The sequence below is a fragment of the Dendrobium catenatum genome, unplaced genomic scaffold, assembly GCF_001605985.2.
Source record: "Dendrobium catenatum unplaced genomic scaffold, ASM160598v2 fragScaff_scaffold_716, whole genome shotgun sequence".
Lineage (NCBI taxonomy): Eukaryota > Viridiplantae > Streptophyta > Magnoliopsida > Asparagales > Orchidaceae > Dendrobium > Dendrobium catenatum.
Window position 1 is genome coordinate 13,603,656 of NW_021319178.1, and position 16,960 is coordinate 13,620,615.

The 16,960-nt window shown below is 32.6% G+C and overlaps 1 protein-coding gene across 1 annotated transcript; it reads left to right on the plus strand.

Moving 5' to 3' along the window:
- Positions 1-4,768: 4,768 nt before the first annotated feature.
- Positions 4,769-10,421, plus strand: LOC110100805. The gene is made up of 5 exons (XM_020828477.2): positions 4,769-5,017; positions 5,144-5,211; positions 5,752-9,730; positions 9,916-9,982; positions 10,067-10,421. The coding sequence occupies exons 1-5, from the start codon at positions 4,897-4,899 to the stop codon at positions 10,221-10,223; spliced, it is 4,392 nt and encodes a 1,463-aa protein (XP_020684136.2). The 5' UTR covers positions 4,769-4,896; the 3' UTR covers positions 10,224-10,421.
- The last annotated feature ends 6,539 nt before the right edge of the window (positions 10,422-16,960 follow it).

The window sequence follows — 16,960 nt, forward strand, 5'->3', positions numbered from 1 at the left end:
CCGCAAAACAAAAAAAGCAAAAACTTTTCCATATTATAACTCTTTTCAATAGGGGTATCAATATTTGACACGACCTGAAAATCCAACCCGAACCTGACCCGAAAATTCTAGGTCAAAATCAACTTGTTTTTCAAACGGGTCGGGTTCGAGTTTAACAAACTAACCCGTTTTCAAAAACCCTGGTACCGAAAACCCAAGAATGACTTGAAGCTGACCCGTTTCAAAAGTAGTTGCATTTTACCCTTAAGCCTCTTTTAACTTGTGCTATATGTTAACCGCAAATTAAGCAATTACTAAATATATAAAATGCCAACCTTATACATTAACTTCAAAAGTGTTTATTAATTTAAGCATTCCTAGTAATTAAATTTATTTTGAACATGGAATGCTTATGACCCAAAATTAAGGGTGTATTTGGCACGGCTGCAGCAGTCGGTAAAGCAGGTTATAAAGTTGTAGTATAGAAAATAGCTTTACGAAGTTGCTGTATAGAAATCAGTATATTTTGTTTGTGAAGTATAATTGTCGAGCTACTGCGCTGCAACCGTATGTGAAAAAATTACTTTCATACTCTTATATATATTGATATAAAAAATAATTATGTATATATCTTTTGTTTTTAAATGATAACACATTAACCATTAAATTAAATCTTATCTAATAAAATTTTATCTTAACCTTCTTGCTATTTAGCGATAACTGATTTTTTAAATGAAGAAAGTATTATTATAATTAGAAGAAAATGTCAAGTTCTTCCTTGCATTTCAATTGACAAAGTACTATGAAAGGTACCTTCAACTTGACAAAATAATATAAAAAATTGCTTCACAATATAATGAAGAAGCTCAAATAATTTTATCATTTTTAAATGACAAATAACATCATATCAAGCATATATACAATATATCCAAAATCATCTGGAAGTATATATGTTTAATTTATTTCAACAGATGCTTATGTAAATTCTACACTTAAACCAATTTCCAGAAGAGCAATCACTAATTGGTTCAAATGTTCCTCTTCATCATTTGAGCAAATAGATAAAACTCAGTAAGACACGAGAAAAAAAATTATAAAAGAAAACCAACTCTTTGATATTTTTATTTGAACAGAGTGAATGAAGAAAGCAAAGGTCAAATTTTTAATCAAATACTAATTACAGTCGCACAATTAAATAAAGACCCGCCATATGAGCAGCCAACGATTTAACAAATTCTTCCACATCAAAACTCATAAATACCAAATAAATATCTTCAAATCTTACACTGCTCTAAATTTTTTTTTTAAAAATACTAATAATAAATTTATGCTATCTACTTAACAATCAACCAACGACTCACGCAAAATTTGATCAAAAAAATGACTCCTAAATCATCTCATTCATCATTGCATTTGTGATTTCCTCTCGTAAATGGATCCTCTCTTCAGCATCCTCGTCATCTCTCAACTCAATATTTGGTTCAGCTTCATCATTATCGATCAATGATTGCTCAATTCAAAACTCACATGCTTCTTGAGGTAAACATGTTTAATCAATATCACAAATATTAAATTATGGATTATCACAAGTAAGATGCGACGTATATGGTTGTGTAATGTCATCGTAGCCAGTACTATGTTCACTTTCTTCTCAAACAAATAAATTGGCATATCATTCAATATAACACATTTCTTCTTTCACACACTAAAAGATCTTTCAATGAAACCACATAATGAATAATGTCACTTAATAAATATTTCATACCTCTCACGTACAAATTGACTACCTCTTTCAAAATCAGGAATATGATATCGTATATTTGAAAATGGCTTCAAAAACTCACGTTGCATTAGATATCCAGCGTGCACAAGATGATATTTACCTGTTTGGAACTATGCATCATTTTTTCGTAAAGATATTAAACAGTATGAAACTTTTTAATATAAAAAACTAAACTCCATGTTGCAAAGGAAATTTATGTTTATAATTACATAAAACGAATTTGAAGAAGTGGCTATCATGTGCACTACCCTCCTAGGCAGCCATTATGAAGGTGAAACATATATAAGGCCATTACATTTTGTACCGGTGAACCACATCATCTTGTATACGCTGTCTTCTCAGTATTTTAAACGCACGCATCTGCATGCGTTCCATCAATAACTCCAATGCAATCTTGATTAGGAAGTCCTGCTTAGATATTATACAACTATATAAGCATCATTCCATATGGGTCAACATACTTATCTTGAAATATGGCATGTAACGACTATCATATTATATCTCTCTTTGTGTATTTTGAAACATTGAATTTTTTGGCTTGATTATTTCACTTGATAAACTTACTAATGCTTTCAATCCAATAGACATATAGCGACTAATTTCTTCAGTTGAATATTGAAATCGTTTAGACGCCGATCTTATCGATTTGTTATGTGATAATATATACAAGGTGATTGCCAATACTTCTATCCCTGTAGTCCTTGACGAATCGTGCAAACCATTAGCAGTTTCTAAGTCATGTAAAATATTCATAAAATTTGTTCGAGACATACGAAACATATTATAAAACCTAGCAACATGATCAGATAATAGTTTGACAATCCACAATCCATTTATCTCCACTATATGATGAAATATTAAAATTTTTATAATTAATTTTTTTTGAAAGTTAATGAAATAAATATTTAGAATATAAAGGCGTTAGAATTAGCAAAATAAATTATATATAATGTATACTTTTAGTGATAGGATAATAAATATCATTCAATATTATTAGAAAATAAAATGAAACTTAGGTATGATAAGTTCTATTTTGGACCTAATATACAAAAAATGAAGATAAAAATAAGAATATATTAGATTATTACAATGAAAATCTCTCAAGACTTTTGTGTGATAAAATAATGTCATATAGGCTTAGTGATAATTTTAATAAAATCATAATTAGGCCAATGCATATATATGAATATAGCTGTATAAATCAGATTAGGCAAAGTTATCTGATTTGATGTTTCTCTTGGTGTCCTAGTATCATCATGGCTTCAAGCTGCATCAATCTAACAGACTTGGGAAACTGGTTCAGTGTAGGATAGGATGGATGTGGAGCAAGCTTGTGCCTAATCTAGAAAGTGTTAAGAAGAATAAGCAGCAGGCTTAGCTTTCTTAAACTGGTTCAATGGTGACCTATAAGAAATTCCTTATGTAATGTAGGTTCTGGCATAAAGCATATTGAACAACTACCAAAAAATTTTCCTCTCCAATTTACAAAAGATAAATCCTTAACACTTTGTTTTGTTTCTCGACCCGAACCCGAATCAAAACAAAATTTTGACATCCCTAATATATCCACACATCGATCGATCTATTACGCATCAACAATGGAAGATGAAGGTGCAAGAAACAAAAGAGTAGGTAGGTTCCTTGATCAACCCCACTAGATTAGTTCTCATACATAGCTAACATGAATATCACCACAACATGGAGAGAAGAAGCTCACCATCTAGAGCTCTCTACTAGTGCTCCAAGTCAACCCTAAAGCATGCGCAAGCAAGAAAGCAGCAATACTATGCTTAGGATACATTTAGAATGATTTCCCACATCAGCTTGGTGATCAGTTCCAGAAATTCAATCGAGATGGAGAGTGGTGGCCTATGGCATGTAGAGTGATCTGTGCATTCGATCTGGTTTTTTTTTTTTTTTTTCCTTTCTTTCAAAGCACAAATCACACACAGGTAAATATAAAATTATGGCCACATAATAAGAATAATAAAATTAATTTTGAGTAGCTATTAATTTATTTAAGCAATATATTTTAAAATTGAAAAGAATAAATGCCTTAAGTTATTCAAATAATATATTTTTAAAGTTAAAATTTATTTTTCAGGACATATTTGTTAGATATGATACCTGTTAATTTGTATTTTTTTTTCTATAATTGGGTACGTAGAAAGTGTGTCAATAATTGTCACACTTGTTCCAGGAAGAGCACCTATCTAACCTACTTCATTGGGCAAATTATTACATCCGGTCACCGGACGCGTAGAATAGATTCGGGCATCCAATAACAGGCAAATTATTGCATCCGGTCATTGGACGCGCAAAATAGGTTCGGACATCCAATAAAAATATGCCACGTCACCTGCGCTTTGACCACGTCACCTGCGCTTTGACCTGCGTTTTACCTACGCTTTATCTGCTCTTTACCTGCACTTTACCTGCGCTTTTGAAGCGCTTAATTTAAAATAATATTTTATTAATATCCAGACCTATCTCCATGTCCGATGACCGGATGCAATAATTTACCCACACACATGCCAATCTTTGAGCCTCATTCCTCTCGGTAAGGCCAATGTACTCAATAAATGACATACATTTATTTAGAGAGTATAACATTATTGATTATTTAATATAAGAGAAAGTATAATTAAGAGGGAACAATTGAATCGGTTGGTTAACTATTTTGTTTTTCAGATTGCGATTATAATTTTTATTTGTTACTAATTTTCATTACTTTTAAAAATATTTTGTTAATAAAATGTGCTTTTTGTAATAACTTTCTAAATGATTATTTTGTCTATAGCGACTTATCAACTTAACAAAACAATTAGAAAATTATCCCAAATAAAATTTAAGATTTAACTTTTAATTATTATTTTTCACTAATTTTTTAAAAAATCATATCAAAAAATTATTTTAAAAAACAGTAAAAAAAAATCAAAATTAGACCGTCCGAGTCCGGTTCATAGATTAAGGTTTAGACCCGACCGATTCACAGCCCTACAAAGTACAGAGCCTACGCCTATCCGTGCTGCAAACCCTCGACTAAACCCTCTCCCCTTTGTTCCGATTTCTCTATCCCTCCTTATTTTCTTCCTCTGTCGGCTCCGAGCCATCATCGATATTCAGTAGCAGCGATGGCGAGCGAGATCTTGCCGTTTCCTACTGATAATCTCCATACGATCTTCGTCGACAGTAATGTCGACACGCATCTTGCTTTGGTTGTCTCTCTCTACGACACCATCAGCGAAGTCAAAGGTTTATATTGTTCTATCCTCTTAATTCCCCATTGTAATTGCCATTTTCAATCTCTGCTGTTTCGGTTGTTTTTTTTTTTTTTACAAACATCTTGACTTTTATTTTTATTTTATTTCTTTCGTGCAGCAAAAATAGCTGCCGAACACGCTCTTTGCTTCCAGGGTATCGGAGAAATCAGCATTCAGGCAATAAAGGCATGACATTCTTCTCTTAGTTCAATATTTCATCTCTCCATTGAAAATAAGGACATTGCATATATGATAAATTAGTTGCTGGGTATTGCTTATATGCTCTCCAAAATATGTATGTGGACAACTTTTATTTCTTTCCTTTTATTGTCTACACATAAATTTATCTTTCTAAGCATCAATTGGATGCATGGACTTATTTTTAATTGCTGATAACAATGCCATTCTGAATCTCTTGTTAACTTTTATATGTGTTTGTTTGAAGTAATCTTTTTATCAAAATGATTTTTTTTTCCTTTATGTTATTAAATTCATTGAAGTAGGATTTATCTTTTGCAACAGTAATTGAGAAATATTTTGCAGAACTCTCCATTATTGCTCTACCTCATGATTTGCCTCTCCGTAGGAAATTTTATTTAGCAAGCTACGTTTCCTAGTTTTGTTTTACATCATTTAATTTATGATTGAGTTTTCAAGAAGCACATAGAAAAAGAAATCACACTGTAATTGATGGCTTGTGATACTGACAATTACTAGTGCTAACAGGTGAGGCGCCGTGGTTTCTTCTATAACTTAACAGATTCAATGTATGTCTTGAATGCTTTTGATGGAGTTCAGGGGAGCTGGTTTGTCTGCATTGATATTGTCTCTATCTGCACTGTCAAGAATCAAAAGATACTTCCCAACGAAGTCACAAATGAACAAATGAAGCACCATGATAATGCAGTTCCTGTTTGTAGTGTGGACAAGCATCAAGAGATTGTTTTTTGTGGATTATCACCTAAAAATATTGACCCTGATGGACAAAAAAGTCTTAATCCAATCATAGACCATGGTCGTAGGCCAACTATGTTGATTGATCAAGAGAAGGGTGATAGAAGAAAAGATGATTGCAAGAATCTTGGCACTGAAGCTAGTGATGCCATGCCTTCTGCTACTTGCACACATAAAACAATATTCTCAAAAACGAGCAAGACATCACAACAGGATAAATTACTTGAAAGCCAATCACAGCATTATTTTGTAGAGAAGAAAAGTAGTAAGAAGCTAAAGGGTGGTTTACATGAAGAACACCTTGAAGTCTGTAGAAGACAGAACAAATTCGATAGAAGTGAAGATATTGATGAGTCTAATAAAACAACGAATGCTTCACCAAAATTTAATTGTGATCGAAAAAAGGAAATTCTTGCTAATTATTCTGAAGGATTACCAAGTAAATTACCTCATGAGAATGCCATATCTCTTCAAAATACCCCACTTGAGAAGCATACTAAGAAAAGGAAAAGCAAGTCGTCCAAATCTCATGAAGTGGCTTGCCTTGCTATGCCATCTGAAACTGCTGTTGTTGTAGAGAAGAAAAGTGGTAAGAAGCTAAAGGATGGCTTGCATGAAGAACACCTTGAAGTCTGTAGAAGACAGAACAAATTCAATAGAAGTGAAGACATTGATGAGTCTAATAAAACAACGAATGCTTCACCAAAAATTAATTGTGATGGAAAAAAGGAAGTTCTTGCTGATTATTCAGAAGGATTACCAAGTAAATTACCTCATGAGAATGTCATATCTCTTCAAAATACCCCACTTGAGAAGCATACGAAGAAACGGAAAAGCAAGTCGTCCAAATCTCATGAAGTGGCTTGCCTTGTTATGCCATCTGAAACTGCTGTTGTTAGATCACCTCAAGTAATAACAGATCCACAAAATTCGGGAAAAGAGGGCAATGCTTCTATCTTCTCAGAAAAATGTCCCATTGAACCAAACATCGAAAAATTATTGCCAAATGATGAAGGAGATACGAGCACAACACATGATACTGCAAGCTTTCTGGAAGTTGCCAATCAGAAAGAAACCGGGCATTCTATGGAAGTAATTAAAGAACCTATCGAAGAACAGATTCTTCAAATCAATCCTGAAAATCGAAGCCAAAAGCATATGAATTCAAGTCAATATACCAATGCTTTCAGTTCTAAAGAACCTGCAGAGGCCAAAGTTTCTTCTCAAGAAGTTTCCGAATTTCCAATTAAATCACCCTATGAGAATACCATATCTCTTCAAAATCCCCAACTTGAGAAGCACACTAAGAAAAGAAAAAGAAAGTCGTCCAAATCTCATGAAGAGGCTCCTATTGTTATGCCATATGGAAGTGTAGTTGTTAGATCACCTCAACAAAGATCAGATTCACACAATTCACGGAAAGAAACCAGTGCTCATATCTTCTCAGGAAAATACCCTCCTGAACCAAGTATAGAGGAGTCATTGGCAAATGATGAAAAAGATATGAGCACATCACATGATACTGCAAGTTTTTTGGAAGTTTCCAATCAGAAAGAGAGCAGGCGTTATTTGAAAATAAATGAAGAACCTATTGAAGAACATATTCTTCAAGTCAATCCTGAAGATCAAAGCAAAAAGCATTTGAATTCAGTTCAAGGTACTAATGTTGATGTAAATCTTGAAGAAACTGCAGAGGCTAGAGTTTCTTCACCTTTAGCATCTGAATCTACAACTAAGTTGTACTGCAGCACAGATAAGTACCAGAGTCAATCAAGCAAAATTTTAGAACCTAAAGAAGCAAATGATCAGGAAAGCAGGGAGTTCTATGCTACAAAGTGTATAACAGATTTGAATTTGGGAGAAGCTGGATATGTAAATGCAAATATAGGAATTTCTGCATCTGCTGAAAAGTTCCCTTCCCATGAGCAAGCCACTAATGCAGTTTCCAGTCTGAAAGGAGCCAATAAGGAATGTGTTTTTGCAAAAGTTGATTATAAAGGTTTAAGCAAGTCACAACGCACCACCAAAAAATCAAAAGCTGAATTATCTAGGGTTTGTGAGTCTGCAGAGTTAAATGGACGTAAAGATCAATTCAATTCTGATAATGCTCAGGTTTCCTTAAATGATGCTCAGAATGAATCCAATGCTGCAAAATTTATCAAACAAGCTGATCAGAAAGCTGATGGAGATCATAGTATAGATGCTATAATTAAAATATTGTCATCCTTCAAGAAAATTCCTAACCAAGAGGAAGTCTCTGACATGAATTCAGGTAATCCTCCAATTTGCATTCCTAATAATTTAAGCGAAGCATGCGATGCATTTGTTAAACAAGCTGCAGAGATCAGTGTTCCTTCACAGACATCTTCTGAAGTTCAAGCTAAGCCAAGCCGAAGCAGGAAAAAGTCCAAGTGTGAGCCATCTAAACTCAGATCTCAAGAAAATAGTGATGTTTTGTTACTGAAATTTAATGGCTTGGTACCTGAATCCAATGACGAAAGAGGATCTGATCCATCTAAACTTTCGAACAAGTCCAATCAAAAAATAAATCTGCATTGCATGGATGCGAGGGTGAATGCCCCTCTGTCTGTTGAAAATTCATCAAAGCTGGTTGAACTACCTCAAGTAAATCCCTTCGAATCTCCAAGTTGCAAGCTCCAAGATTTCACTGAGCAATCCAATGCCGAAATCATATTTAAAGGTCATGTTACCCAACATGAACCCTTGGCAGCTCCAACTAAATCTAAGTGTGACAGGAAGAAGTCCAAAAAGGAATCATTAAAATCTCAAGTTTCTTCAGAAATGAGTGAGCCTGCACGGTTTTGCAGACCAGACGATTCTACCATAAAACCTGATGATTACCTTGGTCCCAGGGAAGGCAAGCATGATCCAGCTGTTCACGCAGCAGATCCTCCATCTGGAAAATCTGAATCTAGAAAGAAAAACAGTACTAACGAGAAAACTGATATAAAACAGCCCAATCAGGATTCTCCCACCAACTTAGTTCAGCCTTCTTCGAATAAACAGCATTTAGCTATTGGTGAGCCTCTAGAAAATGATATTAATCATGAGACGGTCGATGTTGTACATGGTACTGGAACTAAGGATTCTAAGACTGGAATTGTACGTAAAGCTAAAAACACAAAGCAATCAGGTAAACAGAACTCGTCTTTTGGTAAAATTGAATCTGACTCGTCTCTCCATGAAACTCACGACAAGCCCAAGCTTGATAAGAAGCTTCATAATTTTGAGCCTGAATCGAATGTTCAGCTATCAAAATCAGGGGCTATTGGGGATAAACAAAGGAAGAAGATCGTAGCAGATGGGAAGGGGAAGACTCAATCACTTGTACCCGATCATGACATTGACAATATGGTTTCCAAAGATGATGTTCGGTACAAGTTCCTCAATTCTTCAACCACAAGTAACCCTTTAGGTGATGCTGTTGGCTCTAATAATGCTGATGTTTCTCAGAGTGATGTGATGGCCACTGAGGTAGCATCAAGTGAGAGCACACAGGACACGCCTTATCAGAAAGGGCGATATAGAGTTGTTAGAAAAAACCCAAGTAGCATACTTAGCGATGCTTCGGTTACAAGCTCTGAGAGTGAAAATGACACTTGCAAAAAGAAGGCTTCCATAAAGACTGCTTTAGATGATTTATCCGTATCTGTAGACCCGGAGAGTCACCTTGAGGAAGTGCAGACAAAGGCCAGTGCATTGAAACTTCCGTTGGTCATAAACTTCTTTGGTATGATGTATTTTTTTATCTTTTTTAATTTTGCTGAATTTTTCTTTGATGAGAAAAAAATGTGTTGTTAATGTTAGTCTAGTGATTCTGATGAAAGAAAATTTTCCAATTTAATTTATCCTTGTTATTACTGTTTTAAGATGATATAACCTTTACCTAGAATTCTTTCTGCATTCTTTTTCAAGGTGCTGAGTCAGATGAACGTGGTGAAATTAGCAAAAAAACTGATGGTAGGACGAAAAATCATAGCAGGTCTGTTCTTTAAGTTTTGTTTTCTCCCTTGTTAGGGTATTGCTTCACAAGCTATTGTTTTGATTTTGTTTGCTATTTGGTCAGATCTGATGATTCTGCACGGAAAACGCCTCTTAGTTTTATTCTCAAGAGCTCGATCAGCTACAAGAAGTCGAAGATTACTGCTTCGCAGTCAGAGTTTCCTGAAAGCCAGCCAATGGGTATGGTTCTAGAGACTCAGCCTGAATCTGCTGTACCATGAAAACTTTTTACACCCATATATGGAAGCGCATAAACTCAGCTTCAATTTTTGGAGTCTTATATAAAATATAAAACCTATTGCAAGGAACGTTTTATCATCATTTGGTGTAAGTTTTTTTATCGCAACTATTTATCAGTGATAATGATTCATGAACACAATTTTCAATGAATAGTGATTATTATGGGCTCTGGAAATTCATGCCCCAGCCTCCATTTAGAGAATTTAGGATGTTTTGGGTTAAATTTTTAGAAGCTAAATTATATTGACGATAATACACTATTTAGATATTTCAAATATTATTTTGCAAGGATTTTGTGTTATGGTTTTAAATTTTTAATAATAATAAGTTCTTATGATTAATTATCCCTTCTAATAATAAGAGAATTTTTTATTAAAGCTGGTATTTAGATAGAAACTAATTATTTGGCCTATAGTAGCATCATATTGATTGTTTAGGATTGAAAATTTTCATCTTATATTTAAAGTGGATGGTGGGAGGATAATGATTATTAACCCAATTAAGATCCTATGATTTTATCATCTTAGGTTGTCATGGTCCCTAGCTTATTTAATTATGCAAGATAATTGACCTAACTTGATCGAAGGATTTTTATCGGTAGTGATATGTTGCATTATCTAAGGGATTTTGTCTTTTGTAGACATAGGGTGAATGTTATCTAAGGGCACACAAATTTAAGTTAACAATACTTAATAGAATGTTTTTTGCTAGTGCACAATGTGATTTATTACTCAATGGTTCTTATTCATTTGAGAACTTACGGGCTCTAGTCATAATTTTAATTTAATGGTGTCATTTTATAACAGAATTATTTTGGTAGAAGACCTTTATCATAACTACTTACATGCGCAATTTGGTCGTAGCATCATGCTCAGCAAGTCATTTGTTGTTTGTGAGCTGAGAGTATTCTCAATTTTGTCACCGTAAAAAATGGTTATTAATGGTGGATGAATTTATTTTTAAAGTTTTAAGTGATATATTTCACTTGAAATATTTTTATATTTAGTGAATTTTGAGATTTTGTAGGTTGTTGAGATTTAAGCCCAAAGTAAATTGCCATGAGATTTTGGGGCATTTTGATTTATATGGTTCCCTCCGATTGAAATTTATTTTAAATGTGATCATCATTGGAGTGTTTGAATATTTTATGCAGAGCATCTATTTCAAGTATTAACTTTGAGTTGTCATACAAGTATTGATGTCGTATATTTATATTATATATATTGCATTGAAGGCATTATGTAAATATAACACTGTCGTTGTCAGGTTTTAAATCCTAGATGAGAAAAGTAGATGGTTGCATTAGGTAGTCAACAACCAACGTAAAAATTATCAAATAATTATGATATGAATCATTTAATATATTGTATTAATGCTAGGGCATTCCCTTGAAGCGATTGCTTGTATAGCCTAAATACATCGACAAGTGAGCAAGGGCGGGCCGATGCATCGGTGCTCGGATGCAGTATTAAATTGGCAAAGGTTATCACATCATGGATGGATGTGTGCAAAAAAACTAGTCCATGATCATAAAATTAGGATAGAAATTTGGAATATATGTTCGCTTATATGCAAATCAATGGAATTAATAGATATTATGATATATATGAAGATTAATATTATTTGCATTCAGGAAACTAAATGGGTTGGAGAGAAAGCTAAGGAGATTAATAGTTATGATTTAAATTATGGTATTTTGGTTGACGTTGTACTAGAAATGGTATAGGTGTGATTACTGATAAGAGTTTGAAAGATAATATTGTAAAAATTAATATAATTTAATATAATTTGAAATAGAATTATAGCTTTAAAGATTATTATTGATGTTAAGCTTATTAATATTATAAGCGCTTATGCTTTTCAAATACGTTTGGATATGTGTTCAAAATTAAAATTTTAGAATGACATAGAAAAATTAATTCAAAAGATACATATCGAAGAAAGGGTTTTTATTGGATAAGATTCAAATGGACATATTAGTAGAGATATAGATGATTTTAAAATCATTCATTGTGGTTATGGCTTTGGAGTGACTAATGAATATGATAAGATTATATTTAGATTTTTTTTAGCTTATGATTTTGTAATTGCTAATACTTTATTTAAAAACAGATATGAACATCTCATCACTTATAAGAATGGATGTAGTAAAACACAAATTGATTAATTTCTTATAAGAAAAATGTATTGTTTAGATTGCAAAAATTGTAAAGTTATTCTAAGTGAAAGTTTATGTACCTAATATCGCTTATTAGTTTTGGACTTTAAGGTGAAGGGGCATAATATTAAAAATAAAATAAATCATTATTTTAGGATTAGATTGGGGCATTTAAAAAATATTAATAAAAATATTTTAAGAGTAAGAATCTAAATTTTAAGATTTTATCTGTGCATGAGGATGTTAATGTTATGTGGGAAAAGTAGTTAGTATTATTAAGAATGTTACAAAATATGTGCTTGGAGTATCAAAAGGAAAGCTACTAATAGTAAAAATAGTTAGAGGTGGAATCAAAATCTGTAGTAAAAGATAAAAAATAAGAAAAGTTATAAAAATTAGTTTAGCTATAAAAACTTTGACAATTGGGAAAGATAATAAAGATGCTCGTAGGAAGTCTAAGAAAACAATTAGCAATGCAAAGATTTTAGCTTTTAATAATTTATATAATATATTAGAAACTAAGGAGGGCGAAATACATATGTATGTTAGTCAAACAAAAAGTAGTAAGAATTTAATTCAAGTGAAGTGTATCAAGGATGAAGATTAAAAAGTATTTTTATTAGAAGATGATATTCAACAAATGTGGATGGTATATTCTGCTAAACTTTTCAAATGAAGATTATGAGAAAGCAATTAACTTTAGTAACCTTAGCACCCTAAATGAAAATAAAAATTTTTGTTTTTATCAACGTATTAGTAAAACCGAAGTTAAAGAGACTTTAAAGAAAATGAAGAGTGAAAAAGTTGTTGGACCGGATGATATTCCAATAGAAATATGGAAATGCTTAGGAGATGAAAGAATTTTTTATCTTACTAAACTTTTTAATATTATTTTGAAGACTAAAAAGATGCCAAATGAGTGGAGAATGAGGGTGTTGATTCATATTTTTAAGAATAAAGATGATGCACAAGATTGTGTGAATCATAGAGTAATTAAGTTAATGTGTCATACTTTAAAACTATGGGAGAGAGTTATGGAGTATAGTTTGCGGCGTGATACTAGCATTTCTCAAAATCAATTTGGATTCATGCCTGGTAGGTCTACTATGGAAGTTATACATTTATTAAGTGGTTTGATGGAGAAGTATAGAGAGAATTAGGAGGATATACATATGATATTTATTGATTTATATAAAGTATATGATAAAGTTCTAAGATAAGTGATATGGAGAGTTCTAGAAAAGAAAGGGGTTAATAATGTTTATATTAAGTCATTAAGGATATGTATGCAGGAACTGTTACTTCTGTTCAGACACAAGGTGGATTGACTAAGTGTTTTCTTATTTCAGTTGGATTGCATCATGGATCAACCATAAGCCCATATCTTTTTGCTTTAGTCATGAATGTTCTCTGTGGACATTTGCAAGAGGTTGCACCCTAGTGTATGTTTTTCGCTTGTGATATTCTTCTTGTTGATAAGACTAGAGAAGGGGTTGAAGGTAAACTTGAATTATGAATTATGGAGGTCAACCTTATAGTCTAAAAGGCTTTCGTTTGAGTAGATCTAAAACTGAATATATAGAGTGTAATTTTAGTAATAATAGATCTAGTGGAGGGATTGTGACTTTGGGGGATCATGTCATTAATAAGAGCACTCAATTTAGATATCTTGGGTATATTGTTTAGAGTGATGGTGATATATGTGGGGATATTATTAGTAGAATTCAAGTTGGATGGTTGAAGTAGAGGAATGCATTGTGCTTATTGTGTGATAGAAAAGTCTCTCTCAAACCTGAAGGGAAAATTCTATAGGTTTTTTTTATCTAAATACTATAACAAACATATATTAGTTGACTGGTCACAAAAAAAAATTAACACTATGGCAAGCTGCTCTCACTTATAATGGCTTGAAGGACTTTCTTATGCGTCGGATTGGGTGAGGAATCATAAAATTTTCAAACATTTTGCTTCAGCCTCCCTACTATCTAATGCTGATTCTGGATGATAAGGATGAGGAAGCAAAAGGTTGCTCAAGATCAAATTTATTGTGCTTATTGTGTGATAGAAAAGTCTCTCTCAAACCTAAAGGGAAAATTCTATAGGTTTTTTTATCTAAATACTATAACAAACATATATTAGTTGACTGGTCACACCAAAAAAAAAAAAAACACTATGGCAAGCTGCTCTCACTTACAATGGCATGAAGAACTTTCTTATGCGTCGGATTGGGTGAGGAATCATAAAATTTTCAAACATTTTGCTTCAGACTCCCTACTAGAAGGGTCTAATGCTGATTCTGGATGATAATGATGAGGAAGAAAAAGGATTGAGCAATATGGTGGATGAACTTGTATTCAATAGAATCAACATTTACTTCTAGTTGCTCAAGACCAACCTATCTTCAATAGAATCAGCCTATATTTACATGCTCTTATCACTCACAAGTAGCATGTATACAATCATTTATATAACCCAGTGACTTTTGCATAGCAAACTTCCTAGAAATTTTATTAAACTCATAAACTAAGAAATCCCTTATGGTCCCAGTCCAATTAGTAAATGAAAACTCATCTATATTATTTGTAACAGTAATGAGCCTTTTTTGGATTTTTTAGTTATTGGAGAGGAGATTTGTTGAGGAGAATGAGGAGGGTTTGGTGTTTGAAAGTTATGGATGGTAGTGCAGTCAACTAGTAGGTTATCTGCTTCCTCATGAGTTACTCCGTGGAGGACATAAAAAATTTACATAGAAATTATTCCATTGTTAGCAAATCTCCAATCATAGGGGTATTAATTAAAACATGTTTCATGACAAATTTACATGTATACATGCCTTTACTTTAGTGTATCAAATAAATTGGAGGCCTTTTGACAGAATAAAATATATCTACATTGCCCCCATCGAAGAAAACAGAGTCTTAAGTTAGAGTACATGGTGACATTAATTGAAAAGTATTCCAATAATCAAATATGCATAAGATCAATAATAATATTAGCTAATGAGTTAGTAAAATAAATTAATAATTAGAATACTATTTACTTGCTCTTATCACTCACAATTAGCATATGTATACAACAATTTATATAACCCAGTGACTTTTGCATAGCAAACTTTCTAGAAATTTTATTAAACTCATAAATTAAGAAATCCCTTATGGTCCCGGTCCAATTAATAAATGAAAAGTCATCTATATTATTTGTAATAGTAAGGAGCTTTTTTTTTTAGTTGTTAAGGGGGGAAAATAAATTTGACAACAAAATATGATAAATATCTTTCAACATAATTGATGGATCAGTTGATCTATTGATTTCTATCATCTTACTCTTAATATCTATTGATTTGTATCCTGTAAGTGGCTTGCTCTACCAGTAGATCTCGGCATCTCTGTTTGACAATCATGTAAGTAGAGACATTTCGTCTGAGGTGAATTTTATCTCATGACCCTTGGTCATCAAGTATTGTTGAGGAATATCTCATAATTTCAATAGCTCATACATCAATGAAACATTTTGCTGGAATGGTGGGAACTTCAAAAATTGACAGATGTTTAATCTCTTTAAGATGTCCTCAACATCGTTGTTCATTATCTCGATGAATGAGTCCTAGATAATTCTAAAACTTGATACATAGAAATAATAATTAATAAGCCAAACATACATCTACAGACATCACAGAATAATAAGCAGTTAATCCGCGATTGATATGCAATAAATACACAATGATGTTATCTTGATAGTTTATCAAAAATATTTTTTATTAAAATTCAATTCTGAATGCACATTCAACAAAAATAATTTTCCTTACAAGTTCACACTGAATGCGCATTTGATGTATAATCGATATACAGTAAATACACAGTTAATGCACAATTAATATACAGTAAATACACCTTAATACTAAGTTTTAAAAAAAAAAGTCAAAGATGAACAAAAACAATTCAAAAGTTTGAAAACTTCGCAACCTAATTTTGAAAATGGAATACAGTCGATGCATAGATGATACATAATCAATACTAGTGAATATGCGGTAAACACACAGTCGAAACATAGTCAATACATAGTTCATACGTAGCTAATACTAACCAAGTCAATAAAAAGTCCATTCATATTCAACACAATCAATACAAATTTTGCATGTGATTTACATTCCCCAGTTTGCAGTACCACAAGCGTCCAACCCGTGTACACCCTTTTCACTTTTTAACAATGGATTATGTTTTTTATTCATTGGAGGGTCACGGGCTAACTTATAAAACAACAAGCAAATATCCCAAACCCTAAAAACCTTAAATGTAAACCCAAAAACCTATTTTAATAGATAAGCTAAAAAAAGCATCTCTTTGAAGATGAACTGAACAAGATTGATGGTCTAGCTTTGTTGGTGGATGTTAAACTTAGCGCCTGAATACAATTGAACAATGAATCGTCTAGAATATCGAAGATGAAAGTGAATAGTGAATGTTGAAGATGAAAAGTGAATGCTAAGAGTCAAAGTGAACAGGCTCCGAGACTTTTGATCTCCCGTGAATTCAAAATTTTTAACTCTGGACCGAGCCTCTA

Coding starts and splice junctions, on each gene's coding strand:
- LOC110100805 (XM_020828477.2), top strand. CDS start 4,897: ATGGCGAGCGAGATCTTGCCGTTTCCTACTGATAATCTCCATACGATC. Junction 5,018..5,143: donor CACCATCAGCGAAGTCAAAG/GTTTATATTGTT, acceptor TCTTTCGTGCAG/CAAAAATAGCTGCCGAACAC. Junction 9,983..10,066: donor AGGACGAAAAATCATAGCAG/GTCTGTTCTTTA, acceptor CTATTTGGTCAG/ATCTGATGATTCTGCACGGA.